Raw genomic sequence first — 18101 nt, 5'->3', positions numbered from 1 at the left:
ATTGAGACAGCGGGAGATGAATGAAGCTAATCCCTCTCCGAGAGAGAAATATCCTCAAGGACCCACGAGCCCTGTCGCACAAATAAATCAGAGGTGGAGTGAAACAGGAAATAACTGATCATCCTAATTACTGACGCCGTCATCTTCATTATTTTAACTAGTCTCCCTAATCGTCCCGTCTCCGTGCGGATGTTCTGATAGCGCTAGCTGGCGAGAGAGCTCTTAGCAACAGCGGGACTGCCTGCGTAGCTGTAATTATTCTAGCCTTCAACTGAATTAGCGGCCCTCTTTGACGGCTCCGAGGCAGGAGAACGGTCTTTCTTACCGTTGTTGTATTTAATCATTTGAAGGCACAAACAACAACTGGAACGGCGCCGCAGAAGGCGCTTCTAATGACTGATGCCTCACTTTTATCATAGATATAGTCTTGCCAGACCCACAGTCTGCCCACGTGCAGTCGGCTTTTTTTTTTTTAGAAGCAGACGAAATTTGTCTTCGCCCCCGAATCATCGTGGGCGTATCATACACTGACATCGGTTCTCCGCCTTTACCGTCAAATTTACTTTTTTTTAAATAAATTAATTTTACAAATTAATTAATGCTGGTTAACCACCAGCTACCTGGTGAGATGTTGCCAGGTAGGCCAAGATTATTATTTAATGTTATAAAGTTATGGTTAACTGCCGGTGTTAGTATTTACCCATTTATTTGTGATGAATTAAAATGAGAACTAAACGCTAATGATTTAGGCCACATATTGCAAAAACTGTCAAAAACAGCTGTCAAATTAGTAAATTAAATTGGGAGAATAGAAAAATTCTTATTACCCGTGTAAATAAACGGGAAGATCTTACAGCAATCATGTCCGCTCTCTCCCATAGCCTACTTCTCACTTAATTTGTGCGATTACCTCAGTTCAGCTAGAAGCGCGGCGAGTCGCAGGTCGTTAACTGTCAGAAATAGCAAGAGGCTGTCTTCAGTACTCACAGTGACAGAACTCTCACGAAACTACTCCATTTTATTTTCTAGCGCCACATTTGCATCTGAACCCAAGATGCACATCCATCATTTGAACAGTCATAAATTATGCCGAGCACGCATACCGATGTCTTTTAAATAGTCTGCAAAGTGCTTTGTGCACCTACAAGAAAAGCACGGAATGGATAATGTTATTATTATATGTACGGCATAGGGTACAAATGTTTTCTTTTTTTTTGTTTTGTTTTGCTGTTTTTTTTTTCTTAAGCTATACGTAACTAAACTTGTGTGATTACTTTGTAATTTCAAACTTTACACGTTTTGTTTACTTAACGGAACACAGAACACTTACTCCGCCCTCTCATTATTGATCTACGCTGCTGGATTGGCCCTTTGTGTTTCAGGTTAGCAACCTTTCTCAAGGACACCTGGCAGTTTGGCTGAACAGTGTTTTGAGATCAGGAGTTTAAAGGGGCTATATAAATGCGATCCTTCCGTCGACAGTGGTTCGGTCCTCTGCTTCCGGACTGGAAATTCGCATTTCTTTGGACAACGCTCAGCGAATGAGCATGACGATTTTTTTTTAGAGTGCAACCTGCGCTAAAATCTTCAGACCCTTGGCGGGACTCAGTCCCTCTGTTTTGTTCCAGGTCAGCGCTGTTCTTTCACGATTGTTTTGGCAAAGTTGGTGTTTGGACTTCTAGAAAAATGCTTTCTGTGGAAAATTCCTTCCTCAAACAGCTGCTGTTTCTCCCCCCTTCACACTCTCTCCTGTCAGAAATAAATTCAGCCAAAGGAGAAACACTTTGGGTTGCACTAGAACTTGTCCCTCTATTTGGCCTGGGTGCAAACGACCTCCATTTTGAAGATTGCTTCACCTTATATACATAGGAAAAAAGCTCCACTTTGGAGCTTTCTCACTGTAAATATACAGGGAAAAACCTCCATTTTGGAACTTGTTTTACCTTAAAGATACAGATAAAGACCTCAATTTTGGAGCTAACGTTAAAGATTAAAAGTAAGACCTCCATTTTGGAACTTGTTTCATCTAAAAGGTACTAAGCAATGGTGCACTCCCAGATCCTCCTGGTGAATCTTTTCAGACACCTGGCTCAGCCCTTCAGTACTTCCATAACTTACCGAACAACAAGCAAATGAAAACAGGTCTTCCAGAGGCACAATGGGCAACTGAAAATCGTAAGATGGTTCACAGCAGCACTCAAACATTGAGAGTTCCTGTTGCTCCATATCAACAGAGAGCACATCATTGACACACGTCAGTTCTTACTTCCTGTAGCTCTTGAGTACCCAGTCGGACACACAAGACTGCATGAGTGAACAGGAGTGAACACGATTGTCCTAACGGATTCTATCAGCATAAGGCGGATGGCAGTGTAGTGTAATGGGTAAGGAGCTGGTCCTGTAAACTAAAGGTCACAGGTATGACTCCTAGACAGGACACTGCCGTTGTACCCTTGAGCAAGGTGCTTAACCTGCATTGCTTCAGTATATATCCAGCTGTATAAATGGATGCAATGTAAAATGCTGTGTAAAAAGTTGTGTAAATCGCTCTGGATAAGAGCGTCTGCTAAACGCCTGTAATCTAATGTAAGGTTGAGCGGCGCTCACAGACACGGGCTTTCACAGACACGGGCTTTCACAGACACATGATTTCACAGACACGGGCTTTCACAGACACGGGATTTCACAGTTTTTACTGCACCTTTACTGCGGCGGCGCCCCCTGTGCTGCTCTGTGAAGAACTTCAGCTGGTTCTCGTCCTGCGCCTCTGGTCCCGAGTATCCGGAATGCCCGAACACACTGCCCCCTAGGGGAAGAAGGCAGACACGCACCTCTTTTAGCCCGTTTTTTTTTCCTCCAGTCATTTTCTTTTTTAATTTCCCCGTAGATCGACTGAATTTATTACAGTCAAACGTGAACATAATTGGGAAGCAGGGAAATCATAGTTAATAATTTTTAATATTTATCTCTCAGAACGGATGAGACCTTGTTTTATTATTTATTTTGGGGGTTTTTCCCTTGACAAAACATGGTTTTTACATAATTTAAACGTTTTTTTTTTCAGCCTGACAGTCTGAAATGTTACTTCTGAGCACACAGAGAGGTGTGTGCAAATGAGCTGAAAGATTAGCCTGTACACAGACACCCTGATCAGCTTTAACAAGAGCCCAGGGCCGAGGGATTTTATCCCTTTTGAGAATACGAGTGTCCACCCATCCATCCATCCATCCATCCGTCCATCTACCCATCCATCCATCCATCCATCCGTCCATCTACCCATCCATACATCGATCCATCCGAGAGGAACATTTACCAGTCACTTGGCCGTCCCAGAATTAACTGTCAATCTAAAATGTATCTGTTGTCCCTGGGCAGGTAACACGAAAAAAAGCAGAATCCATGCAGATCCATGTAGGGCAATCACTGCAATACAGCGGGCATGTCAGACACACGCAGTCACTATGCTTCAAGGTTGAAGCGCACGCAGTCACACCCCCATTATTAGAAACGAGCGAGGGAAAAAAAAAAAAGAGAGAGACAGAAACACTTCAACATTTCATAGGTGTCGGGCAGTCACGTGACCAACCTGCTTTCAGTCATGATTTCGACAGCGATTTAAAAAAACGCGAATAGATAAACTGTAGAAAGCCTTCGCGTCGTGCCGACGGCGCGCGCCAGAACGGAAGCGTCGTTTCGGCAGTCCGGGCTCGAGGGCGACAGACGAGGCCGAGCGGCGCGGTCGAGCAGGCGGCTCGGGCGCCCGGGACGCGGCTGTCAGAGGAGCCGCGCGCCGCTGGCCTCGCCGGCGCGCTCATTCCAGCAGAGCACGCCGAGGCGAGGACGAGGGGAAAAGAAAACGCTCTTTATTCTGCGTGACGGGACTTCAACTGGGAAAAAAAATCTTTGTGTGTCTCCATTCTTTAAAATAGCGCCGGTTCAGAAGTACTGACTGGCGGGATTGGAGGGGTGACGTGGCTGACGGCCGAGTGTGGGAGGGGCTGGGCCGATTGTGGGAGGGGCCGCGTGTGGGAGGGGCCTTCAAGGCCGTGACAGGCAGCGGGGAGCTCGACGGGCTCAGACAGCGGGAAGGCACGACACAAGTCCGGCTCGAATAAAAACGGCGGAAAAGCGGCACAAGTTTGGCGGGGTTGGCCAGCCGGGCTGGGGCGATGATCGGAAGATCATTCAGCGTCACTTGGGGAGCGTCCGTCAGCCAATGGGCTGCGGGTTCCAGGGACGCCGGACGGTTCCATCAATCGCTCTGTTCCGTTTGGCTCAGTGTACCGTTCGATTGAGGGAAGGAACGGGCGAAGCAGGAGACCCATCTGCCCGAGTTTCAACTGTCATCAGCTCACCCTAAACCCCGTTCCCTTCACAGAGTACCCTGCATCTGTGAAACACCCACACAAGTCAAATATACAAAGGCACGGATACTCACAGGCACATACACACACGCATAGAGGTGTACACACACACATATAGAGGCACACACACACACACACACACACACACACTCACACACACACACACACACACACATACACACATGCATAGAGGTGTACACACACACATATAGAGGTACACACACATACACACAAGCATAGAGGTGTACACACACACATATAGAGGCACACACACACACACACACACACACACACATACACACACGCATAGAGGTGTACACACACACACATATAGAGGTACACACACACACACACACACACAACCTCACCTCTCTCTCAGTTTCCCCTTCTCTATTCTCTCTCACCTCGAACTCCATCACCTGCACGTCTCTCACATTCTCTCTTTTCCTCCTCAACTCCCTCCATCCTCCTTTCCTGTTTTCTCACTTTATTCTTTGTTTTTATAGAGAGCAGTACTTCACCCTCTGAGAAAGAGATAAAGGGGGCAAAAGTACCAACTCACAACAACTCTTTCCCTCCCTCAGTTCCTTAAACATCGACAATGATACACAAGTTTAGGCAGGAATTATTCATACAATTCTTATATCAGGGCTCTGCCATTCGTATGAGAGCTTGGTTATCTTTGAGAGATATAAGCCTCTTTTCTCTCTCTCTCTCTCTCACACACACATACGTATAGAGCTACACACACACACACACACACACACACATTGGATTGTCGGCGTAAGTCAGTCTTAACGGCTCTGCCCAGCTCACTTCATCTGTATTTTGATATGACATTTCTTTCTGTATCACTTCTCAGAGTGGACAGACATCTGACCTGATGTATCATATGTTTAGAGCCCAATGACGGTCATGCCATAATACCCAATGATATTTCCTTCAGGGCATTGCGTGCGGCCAATCAGTCGTTACCATTATTATTACCCACAAGTTTGTGCATTCTTACTTGTGTCACTGTCACTACCGCTGTCATGTTATAATCATGTGATCACATTAAATGTCCCGTGTGCATGGTGATCAGGCTCACCGCAGAAATTGGGGGTTAGAGCCCTGAGCATCGCCACGGTAACTGGCGGAGGGAAAGATTTTCCAGGTTACGGAACACTGAGCTTCTATTGCCGTGGTTACGCCGAGCCCAGAATTTTACAGGCAAGCTCCTCCAAAAAATACAAAATTTATGTGCTCCGTCTTGCCTCAGGAATGGATGGTGCTCGGTGCTGGTTTCGCACGGTACAACCGAGGCCACAGGTCAGAGAGCTGGGCCAGCGAGGAGGCCTACACGTTCTCTAGCACTGCTGGCTCGATAATGTTAAAAACAAGGCTTTGCACTTGCAAACAGAAACGCATATTTTTTTTAACACTGAGACTATCCAATGGCTTAAGGTCAACGCATTGTCAGAGTTTTTTTGTCGGCTGCTCCTGATGCAGGTAAAAATATTGCCCCCCGTGATTACATTTTCATCATTTGATATTTGTTCGCTCTCCTTTGCTGGAGCCCAGCCTTGCTAAAACTGCACCTTTCCTCAGCTACAGTAACAGAGTTATTCACACTGATCCTCGGGCTCTATGGGGTGATGGATGTTCACATACTGACTCACACAAACACAGACACACAGACACAGACTCCTCTCAGGAGTAGCAGGAAGCAGGAAGGCCTACAGGACCTTGGACAGCAGCTGTGCCTGTTCCCTCCCACAGACAGGGAGGCCTACAGGACCTTGGACAGCAGCTGTGCCTGTTCCCTCCCACAGACAGGGAGGCCTACAGGACCTTGGACAGCAGCTGTGCCTGTTCCCTCCCACAGCCAGGGAAGCCTACAGGACCTTGGACAGCAGCAGTGTCTGTTTGCCTCCACAGCCAGGGAAGCCTACAGGACCTTGGACAGCAGCTGTGCCTGATCCCTCCCACAGCCAGGGAAGCCTACAGGACCTTGGAACAGCTGTCTTTCCTCCACAGCCAGGGAACCTACAGGACCTTGGACAGCAGCTGTGCCTGTTCCCTCCACAGCAGGAAGCCTACAGGACCTTGGACAGCAAGTGTCCTGATCGCCCACAGCGGACCTACGACCTGACAGCGCTGTCTGAGCCAGTACAGGACCGCACAGCTGTCTGTATTCTCAGGCAGGATGCTACAGGAGCTTGAATTCCAGCACCAGTCTGCTCTGAGCAGAGACACAGTAGGATTGCTGCACTGCTGCTCAATAATGGAAGCAATAAAAAGCCCCTTATTACTCTGCCATGCTTCCTCATTGTTAAAGGATGCATTAAAATATACGCTCACTCTCCAAATCTGTCTACATATAAATTAGTGGCTTTCTCACTGCTGAATTCAATAAAAAATCGGGTTCATTAAATGCAAAAAAAAAAGAAGGAATCAATAAAAAAATATATTTGAAAGCAGCCTTGTTGGGAAATCGCCCCGGATTAATATTCCTTTTATTTTTCTTTTGATTTATGCAGTGTGATGTTCCAGCTGGGGTAATGACTCTACTTTCAAACAACTCCATGTAAAGAAAGTTTACAGTTTTGTACTCTTTAGAACTATTGCGATGTGACCGATGTCTGCACGTCTGCTGGGTTAGGATTTAAATGTGCAGGTGTTTTTTTGGGGGTATAAATAGTCGTGTTGTTAATGACTCTTTCTTCAGGTTCCTCTCTTGCCTGCGTTCCCCAGCTGGTCCCCACACATCTCTGCTGAATGCAAATGAATTACTAGGTGCCATTTCTTTTTAATTTTTTTTTCTTTACACCAATCTCTGGTGCAGTTGATTTTTTTTCTTGTTTTCAGTTTTTGCATATTATTAATCTGTACCGCTTGGACAATGTTTGGCTTAATGCATAGCACGGATATGGAACCATCCGTCCATCACTCAGTTGGTAAGTTTGATTCACTGACTGACTGATTCACTCACTCGCTGACTCACTCACTCATTGCTGACTCACGGACTCACTCACTCACTCGCTGACTCAGTTGCTGACTCACTCATTGACTCAACGACTCACTCACTCGCGGACTCAGTTGCTGACTCACTCACTTGCTGACTCACTCATTGACTCAACGACTCACTCACTCACTCACTCACGATAAGGTCCTAGCTGCAGCTGGGCAACGTTGCCACAGACAGAGGACAGATTGATTTGTCTCCGGGCTGATTAATGGGGCTTAAGGGCAGTGAGCCTGGGGATCAAGCCTCTGAAACGCACACGAAGCCACAGAGGAGCCGGGGATGAGTAAAACAAGCAGAGACACTCAAAAGGGGCCTAAAGCTAATCAGACTCCATAATCAGGAGTCTTCGCTCTGTAAATTAGGCACAAGCAGCCACCGTGCTGTAAAGTAGCTTTTTGTGTCTAATCGCTACGAAAAAGACATTTAAAAAACAGGTATATGAAAAACACTGGGCTTCAACCGAGGGACAACATTCTAAAGCAAACTCCTTTGAATACCAGGGAAACTCGTATTTGACTTTGAAAAAGCGATGCCATTCATTCGCTTGGCAGACGGCAGAATCGAAGGCCAGTTACATAAGTAGTTTTTTCATGTTGTTTTTTTTTTGTTCAGTCACTCGATTTAAAGACCCGAGCGCACGGAGCGTGGCGATTTGCTGTAAGTACCCCCCACTCAAGGTACGGAGAGGACGACGCGAGGTGCGAGGGAGGTGCCGCCGCCGGGATCCAAATCCCCCCCCAAAATCCCTTCGGTTACATCCAGCCTCCCCGTAAACGGCGGCTGAGAGCGATTTAAACGGCCCAATCACGGCCCGCTTTAAGCGAGCGTCTCTGGCACGAGCTCGCCGCTCGTCTGCGCGCCGGCCGAAATCCTGGCGGGAGGGGGGATGAAGGGGGGGGGGGGGTAGGCGGATGGGGAGGGGGGGGTAACGATGCCACTTTCTTTCCTGTCGCAGAACAGACACGGGGGGGGGGGGGGGGGATTTGTTCCCGTTCGAGGCTTGCACGGAGATCGGAGGGCCCGCGGGCTGCTGTCGGATCAAACAGAGGAAACTCAGAGCTGAGCTTCAGCGCAGACGAACAGTCACCCCGCGAACGCGCGAGGAGCGCAATAAGAAACACGTTAACGACTCCCCCTAAAAGCCCCGTGCGGTCGCTCCTACGGTCACGGTTCACTGGACCGATATGCCACGAAGTCAGCACCGCGCGGTCATACGTGCGCCACTGCACTACAGCGTGTGATAGCGGTCATTACACTCACACGATGTAGACCGCCACAATCACTTTCAAACTGTAACAAGATAAAGATGCAGCCTATGCTTTTAAACTATTTTACCCTTGAAATTATCTTACAAATAATAAACAATATTCTCATAATACTTTTTTTGTGTAAATTGTGTATTTCTACCAGGAGAGCTGGAAGTTTGATATTTGGGTATTTATTGGATATTGGCGATACATATCAACATTGCTTCTGATTGGTCAGAATAAAATGGATTCAGCCTAACAGTAAGTAACATGGCTGAAATTTAAAGTTAAATCTTGTTTACTGTTGTGTTCAAGTTACATATACACATGCACACACAGTACACAGTGAACTCCGTGATGTTTGGGACAAAGACATTTTTTTTTCCACATGTGGCTAAAGTACACGCTCTCCGCTTTTAAACAATTTTGATTCACAATGTAGAAATTACAGGACTATACACAGCCCCCCATTTCAGAGCACCATAATGTTTGGGACATATTTATGTTTTGTAAATTAAAGTAGTCATGTTTAGTACTTTTGCCACATGTCCTTTGCATGCAATGACTGCTTGAAGTCTGTGACCCATAAACATCACCAGGTGCTGAGTATCTTCCCTGGTGATGCTCTGCCAGGCCTGTACTGCAGCCATCTTCAGCTCCTGCTAGTATCGGGGCCTAATTGCCTTAACGCATGTTCGATTGGATTCAGATCGGGTGAATGACTTAGCCAGTCAAGAATGTTCCAGTTGTTGGCTCTGAAAAACTGCTTCATTGCTTAAGCAGTATGTATGGGCTTGTCTTGCTGTAGGCTGAAGTGACAACCAGTGAGTTTGGAGGCATTCGGTTGAAGCATACATGATGTACTGTACACTTCAGAATTCATTCTGCTGCTGCTGTCAGCAGTTACATCATCAATGAAGACGTGTGAGCCAGTACCTGTGGCAGCCATACATGTCCAAAACATGACACCCACCAGCATGTTTCACAGACGAGGAGGGGCACTTTGGATCTGAGGCAGTTCCTTTTGGCCTAACTAGTGGTTCGCCTCTTGCAGTGTAGCCCATGTAGTTCTGTTTGTGAACCCCTCACTGACACATCCACACCTGCCTCCTGAAGAGTGTTTCTGATCAGTCAGACAGGCGAGTGGGTGTCTTCATTCATTATGGTGAGAATTCTTTGGTCACCAACCGTAGAGTTCTTCTTAGGCGTACCAGGCCCTATGTGATTACTGAGCTCCCCCGTTCTCTCTGTTTTGATGATGCTCCAAACAGCTGATTTAGGGAAGACCGAGGTTGGGGGCACGTTTCTGACCTCTTTTGCCTCATAATGACGTTCTTGACTTTCACTGGCACAACTCCGGTCCTTATATTGACAAATGTCAGTGACAGACTCCAAAGGCAATCAAAGGCCTGAGATCAACATCGTACACGGAAAGCTCTCTTATACCGGCACTCATGTAGCAACCGAACACACCTGACCCGTCAGAAACACCTGTGAAGCCATTTGTCACAAACATTATGATGCCCTGAAATAGGGGGACTGTGTATAAAAAGTGCTGTAATTTCTACTTGCTGAAACCAAAATGCATTAAAAAAATACCCTTTAACAAAAGCTGAGAATCGACACCTTGATTACAAATCTAAAATGGAGTACAGAGCCAAATCAATTTAAAAAAATTTAACAAGTCTGTGTCCCAAACATTATGGAACTCATTATATATGGTGTCACAGAAATGACCCAATCAGCTGCCATCATTTTGGTAAGGATTGCTAGCATTGCTAGCATCGCTGTACTCCAGCGTACTGCAGGTCTGGCTCGTCGCCTTTTTCTCTGTCGTTGAACTCTGCCACGTCTCTCACAGTTTCATTTCGGGCGACCAAGCGACCGCAGTTTCGCCGATTAGGGCCCCGACAGCTTCACCTGTCAGTCAGTGCATGAATCAATCCCAGAAACGCAACCTCTTCCTAAATGAATAATGCGCCATTTAGCACATTAGAGAAAATGGAGGCGTCAGACGATGCGATTGGGCTAAAAGTCCTGGCGTGTGAATGTGGAATATTGATTCTTCATGGCGTACACAGCTATCTCTGACACAGTGGGTCCTTAAGATGCTAAATCATCCTTCGGTGGAAATTAAGTGCCTAATTAAGAGCAATTAAAAGCTAATTATTGCTCAGAGGTTGCAATTACGATACAAAAAAAGAAGAAAAAAAAACCCAGTGTACATAGTGGGCCTATAGAAGAGCCTGAAAACCATTGGTTTAGCCCTAACTAGCTATTATTATTTTATATATAACATTAGCCAATGCTTGCAGTCGCTACCAAAATTACATTTGCTTATTTTAAAAAAAATCCTTTCTCAAGACATCTTTCTTTTGAAAAAAAATTACTCCAGCGTAACCGAGTTTCTCTGACTCAAGAAGAATCCATACTGTGCCTGTTCCGGTTATGAAACCAACTCTGACGATAACACCAACCCTGAGGCTGGTTCTGCTGACTCCATCAGCATTAATAATAGTATGATTCAACTCCTGTGCATTTATGAGTACAATACAACTCCTGTGCATTTATGAGTGCAATACAACTCCTGTGCATTTATGAGTGTGCGATACAACTCCTGTGCATTTATGAGTGTGCGATACAACTCCTGTGCATTTATAAGTGTGCGATACAACTCCTGTGCATTTATGAGTGCAATACAACTCCTGTGCATTCATGAGTGTGCGATACAACTCCTGTGCATTTACGAGTGCAATACAACTCCTGTGCATTTATGAGTGTGCGATACAACTCCTGTGCATTTATGAGTGCAATACAACTCCTGTGCATTTATGAGTACAATACAACTCCTGTGCATTTATGAGTGCAATACAACTCCTGTGCATTTATGAGTGCAATACAACTCCTGTGCATTTATAAGTGTGCGATACAACTCCTGTGCATTTATAAGTGTGCGATACAACTCCTGTGCATTTATGAGTGCAATACAACTCCTGTGCATTTATGAGTGCAATACAACTCCTGTGCATTTATGAGTGCAATACAACTCCTGTGCATTTATAAGTGTGCGATACAACTCCTGTGCATTTATGAGTGCAATACAACTCCTGTGCATTCATGAGTGTGCGATACAACTCCTGAGCATTTATGAGTGCAATACAACTCCTGTGCATTTATGAGTACAATACAACTCCTGTGCATTTATGAGTGCAATACAACTCCTGTGCATTTATGAGTGTGCGATACAACTCCTGTGCATTTATGAGTGTGCGATACAACTCCTGTGCATTTATGAGTGTGCGATACAACTCCTGAGCATTTATGAGTGCAATACAACTCCTGTGCATTTATGAGTGTGCGATACAACTCCTGTGCATTTATGAGTGCAATACAACTCCTGTGCATTTACGAGTGTGCGATACAACTCCTGGGCATTTATGAGTGCAATACAACTCCTGTGCATTTATGAGTGTGCGATACAACTCCTGTGCATTTATGAGAGTGCAATACAACTCCTGTGCATTTATGAGTGTGCGATACAACTCCTGTGCATTTATGAGTGCAATACAACTCCTGTGCATTTATGAGTGTGCGATACAACTCCTGAGCATTTATGAGTGCAATACAACTCCTGTGCATTTATGAGTGTGCGATACAACTCCTGTGCATTTATGAGTGTGTCCATAAATGTCATCCTGAAACAGCACAACCGTCACATAGGCCAGAGGAGCTCAGTAGAGGAGGTCAGTAGAGGAGCTCAGTAGAGCAGGTCAGTAGAGGAGGTCAGTAGAGGAGCTCAGTAGAGCAGGTCAGTAGAGGAGCTCAGTAGAGGAGCTCAGTAGAGCAGGTCAGTAGAGGAGCTCAGTAGAGGAGCTCAGTAGAGCAGGTCAGTGTGCAGAAGAGTTCAGTGTGTGAGCAGCGGGAGCTCACACACTGCACAACTCTGGCCTAATTGTGGGAAAACAGCGCTGACTCACGAAGGCCCTGTCTCGTCATCACTATCTCCAGGAGGAGGAAACGGAGCGCGTGAGAGCGCGTGAGAGCGCGTGCGGTGTGAGCCGACAGGACTCGCGAGCCGCGCGAGAGCGGACACTTGAGGCCGCGCGTCTCCCCCCCGCGTGTTTACGAGCGATCAGCGCGGCGAGCCGACGCGGGCGTAAATTATTCAACGAGGAGACGGGATCGTCTCTCCCGCGGCGCACGCAGCGCGAGCGTGTAATGAGCCGGAGGCGGTGACGCCCGTACGGCTCCGCCCCCACCTCCCGCCGCGCCTCTTGAGTGACGGGATTAGAGAGGAGGCTTCGGAGGGGGGGTGGGGGGGAGGGGGGGGCGGGACCGCGTCGCACGCGATTAAAGCTAATCGCCATTTTGTGGGAGTGCCGGAGGTCACATGATCCCCCACCGCCCCCCCCCCGTCCTGCCCGCACGCTGTCACTCGGCGGCGGTGGCGTCTCCGGCGCGGGCGCCGTGGCGATGGCGGTGATGGATGGCCGCGATTGTTCCTGCGCCGCCTCTGGCTGACTGGTCCCGATGCGTCCGTTTCAACCTGAAAAGGTTAAGTGTGATTTAACCGGGATGGCGGGAGGGTGTAATTATGTACGGATATCCGTCAGACCGGGATGCCTGCCTTCATCTAGAGCGGAGGAGAGAGTGTGTGAAGACTGCGCGCGCGTGACTGCCTGTGTGTGTGTGTGTGTGTGTGTGAGGCAGAGTGAGAGAGAGAGAGAGAGAGAGAGAGAGAAACAGAGGAGAGAGAGAGAGGGGGAAAGAGAAAAGGAGGGACAGAGAGAGAGAGAGGGAGGGAGGGAGAGAGAGAGGGAGGGAGAGAGAAAGAGCGAGAGAGAGGAAATAAAGATAAGCAGATAGACCTGTCAGTTCACACAAAAGACGTCAAAGAAAAATAGGAGTGAAATCAAAACAGGAAGAGCATTCCTTATGCGCTCGTAGGGCCTGAACAGAATTACAAATAGCAGATTTGGGGGGGGGTGGGGGGTGATTGAGGGGGGGTTGAGGGCTGTTCATGGCAGTGAGAGGTTAACTGTCCTAGCTGCCTTAACAGAGAGCAGGGGAGCTCTATAATGTCCTGTGCAGGCAAACCTATTTAACAGTGTTACAGTGTGCGTACAGAGCTGTAACACGTTTCTACGGCTGTAACACATTTCTACGGTCAGCGACAGGCGAGGGTAAATACCTCTGCTATACTGATGATGCTACGCTAACACATGAAGCACTGTTGCAGCCTGTATGAATGACAGCTTTGTAGCCAATTTGCTGCAGTGTTCACACAGCTATACAACTGTTCAAAGGCCTATATGACCGTGTAACTCTGAATGAGTGTGTAATAGAATGTGTCAATACTGTGTAAAGGCCTTTATGACTGTGTAACACTGTGTGCATGAGTGTGTAACAGTATGTGTGTATAACTGCTACTGCACACACACACACACACGCGTACACACACACACACACACACACACACACACATATAAAACAAGCTCACGGCACTGCCTGTTCCAGCTAATGCACACTCTATTTCATGATAAATGTCATAACACCGTTCGCAGGAAAGTTTAAAAATCACAATATGAAGTGTTATGACATCTATCACAAGCTGGGATTCACCCTTATGACTGCTTATTACAGATATGACAGCGTAGCGTAATGCAGGTTTTAAGGCACATAGTTCAAGCACACTGTCACAGAACACACACACACAATGCCATAACAACTACCTCCAATATTCTTTTGACACTGCACACACGGAAGAGGTCACATTTGACTGAGTACATTTCACGAAATCTGCCGCACATACAAAAACACACAAAACAACACACAGCAGTATGCCGGAACACAATGACCTGCGGTCCCATCCATGATATGTGTTTTTTTACAGTCTGCTATGATACGGGGTTGCGATATTATCATATAAATTATTACTGCTGCACCGATAAACAAGTCCATATTCCTGTACCAAGATGGCTGGAACACATTTTCAAAATTCTCAAACCTGAAGAGGACATCACAACATCCAACATTTTGTATTCTGCGGGTTTGAGTCCATTTAAATATTAGCCTGATCTTAACGGGAGGTCTAATCCGGGGGTGAGGTTAATGAGACGCGGTCTACGCAGGGGACGCTGGGTATGTGTTAAGTGCTTCTGTGCAAGCGGCAGAGGGGGGAAAAGACCCAGATTTAACGCTCATTCCAGCCCGCTGTCTCGGGGGAGTAATCTGGCCGGCTGGGGAGGCGGGAGCACTGCGCTTTATTAACCCTTCCAGGCTTTCCACAGGACACACGCCGGGGAGAGCGCACTGTGAGCACAACCAGCGCCTTAAATAAACACAGACACACATACACACTCTCTCACACAGACACACATACACACTCTCTCACACAGACGCACATACACACGCCGGGGAGAACGCACTGTGAGCACAACCAGCGCCTTAAATAAACACAGACACACATACACACTCTCTCACACAGACACACATACACACTCTCTCACACAGACGCACATACACACGCCGGGGAGAACGCACTGTGAGCACAACCAGCGCCTTACGATGCTCTTAAATAAACACAGACACACATGACACTCTCTCTCACACAGGACACGCTCTCTCACACAGACACACATACACACTCTCTCACACAGACACACATACACACACAGGGGAGAACGCACTGTGAGCACAATCAGCGCCTTACGATGCTCTTAAATAAACACAGACACACATGACACTCTCTCTCACACAGACACACATACACACTCTCTCTCACACAGGGCACGCTCTCTCACACAGACACACATACACACACAGTGGAGAACGCACTGTGAGCACAACCAGCGCCTTAAATAAACACAGACACACATGACACTCTCTCTCACACAGGACACGCTCTCTCACACAGACGCACATACACACACAGGGGAGAACGCACTGTGAGCACAATCAGCACCTTACAATGCTCTTAAATAAACACAGACACACATGACACTCTCTCTCACACACTCTCTCTCTCTCACACAGACACACATACACACTCTCTCTCACACAGGACACGCTCTCTCACACAGACACACATACACACTCTCTCTCACAGACGCACATACACACGCCGGGGAGAACGCACTGTGAGCACAACCAGCGCCTTACGATGCTCTTAAATAAACACAGACACACATGACACTCTCTCTCACACAGACACACATACACACTCTCTCACACAGACGCACATACACACGCCGGGGAGAACGCACTGTGAGCACAACCAGCGCCTTACGATGCTCTTAAATAAACACAGACACACATGACACTCTCTCTCACACAGACACACTACACACTCTCTCACACAGACGCACATACACACGCCGGGGAGAACGCACTGTGAGCACAACCAGCGCCTTACGATGCTCTTAAATAAACACAGACACACATGACACTCTCTCTCACACAGGACACGCTCTCTCACACAGACACACATACACACTCTCTCACACAGACACACATACACACACAGGGGAGAACGCACTGTGAGCACAATCAGCGCCTTACGATGCTCTTAAATAAACACAGACACACATGACACTCTCTCTCACACAGACACACATACACACTCTCTCTCACACAGGGCACGCTCTCTCACACAGACACACATACACACGCCGGGGAGAACGCACTGTGAGCACAATCAGCGCCTTATGATGCTCTTAAATAAACACAGACACACATGACACTCTCTCTCACACAGGACACGCTCTCTCACACAGACGCACATACACACACAGGGGAGAACGCACTGTGAGCACAATCAGCACCTTACAATGCTCTTAAATAAACACAGACACACATGACACTCTCTCTCACACACTCTCTCTCTCTCACACAGACACACATACACACTCTCTCTCACACAGGACACGCTCTCTCACACAGACACACATACACACTCTCTCTCACACAGGACACGCTCTCTCACACAGACACACATACACACTCTCTCACACAGGACACGCTCTCTCACACAGACACACATACACACTCTCTCACACAGGACACGCTCTCTCACACAGACACACCACACATACACACTCTCTCACACAGGACACGCTCTCTCACACAGACACACTACACACTCTCTCTCACACAGGACACGCTCTCTCACACAGACGCACATACACACGCCGGGGAGAACGCACTGTGAGCACAATCAGCGCCTTACGATGCTCTTAAATAAACACAGACACACAGGACACTCTCTCTCACACAGGACACGCTCTCTCACACAGACACACATACACACTCTCTCACACAGGACACGCTCTCTCACACAGACACACATACACACTCTCTCTCACACAGGACACGCTCTCTCACACAGACGCACATACACACGCCGGGGAGAACGCACTGTGAGCACAATCAGCGCCTTACGATGCTCTTAAATAAACACAGACACACAGGACACTCTCTCTCACACAGGACACGCTCTCTCACACAGACACACATACACACTCTCTCACACAGGACACGCTCTCTCACACAGACACACATACACACTCTCTCTCACACAGGACACGCTCTCTCACACAGACACACATACACACACGCCGGGGAGAACGCACTGTGAGCACAATCAGCGCCTTACGATGCTCTTAAATAAACACAGACACAGGATACACTCTCTCTCTCACACAGACACACATACACACACGCCGGGGAGAACGCACTGTGAGCACAATCAGCGCCTTATGATGCTCTTAAATAAACACAGACACACATGACACTCTCTCTCACACAGGACACGCTCTCTCACACAGACACACATACACACACAGGGGAGAACGCACTGTGAGCACAATCAGCACCTTACAATGCTCTTAAATAAACACAGACACACATGACACTCTCTCTCACACACTCTCTCTCTCTCACACAGACACACATACACACTCTCTCTCACACAGGACACGCTCTCTCACACAGACACACATACACACTCTCTCTCACACAGGACACGCTCTCTCACACAGACGCACATACACACTCTCTCACACAGGACACGCTCTCTCACACAGACACACATACACACTCTCTCACACAGACACACATACACACACAGGGGAGAACGCACTGTGAGCACAATCAGCGCCTTACGATGCTCTTAAATAAACACAGACACACATGACACTCTCTCTCACACAGACACACATACACACTCTCTCTCACACAGGGCACGCTCTCTCACACAGACACACATACACACGCCGGGGAGAACGCACTGTGAGCACAATCAGCGCCTTATGATGCTCTTAAATAAACACAGACACACATGACACTCTCTCTCACACACTCTCTCTCTCTCACACAGACACACATACACACTCTCTCTCACACAGGACACGCTCTCTCACACAGACACACATACACACTCTCTCTCACAGACGCACATACACACGCCGGGGAGAACGCACT

At 47.5% G+C, this 18101-nt stretch overlaps 1 protein-coding gene across 1 annotated transcript in view; it reads right to left on the bottom strand.

Moving 5' to 3' along the window:
- LOC135239418 (astrotactin-2-like) overlaps positions 1–18101 on the bottom strand; it is a 383732-nt gene that overhangs the window by 208884 nt on the left and 156747 nt on the right. The window contains exon 6 of the mRNA XM_064308056.1: positions 2702–2806. Within this exon, the coding sequence (XP_064164126.1) occupies positions 2702–2806 (105 nt within the window). The remainder of the gene's footprint in view (positions 1–2701; positions 2807–18101) is intronic.

The sequence above is a fragment of the Anguilla rostrata genome, chromosome 14 (assembly GCF_018555375.3).
Source record: "Anguilla rostrata isolate EN2019 chromosome 14, ASM1855537v3, whole genome shotgun sequence".
In the NCBI taxonomy this organism is placed as follows: Eukaryota; Metazoa; Chordata; class Actinopteri; order Anguilliformes; family Anguillidae; genus Anguilla; species Anguilla rostrata.
Note: the sequence above shows the minus strand (reverse complement) of the source record. Positions and strands in the feature narration are given on the sequence as shown.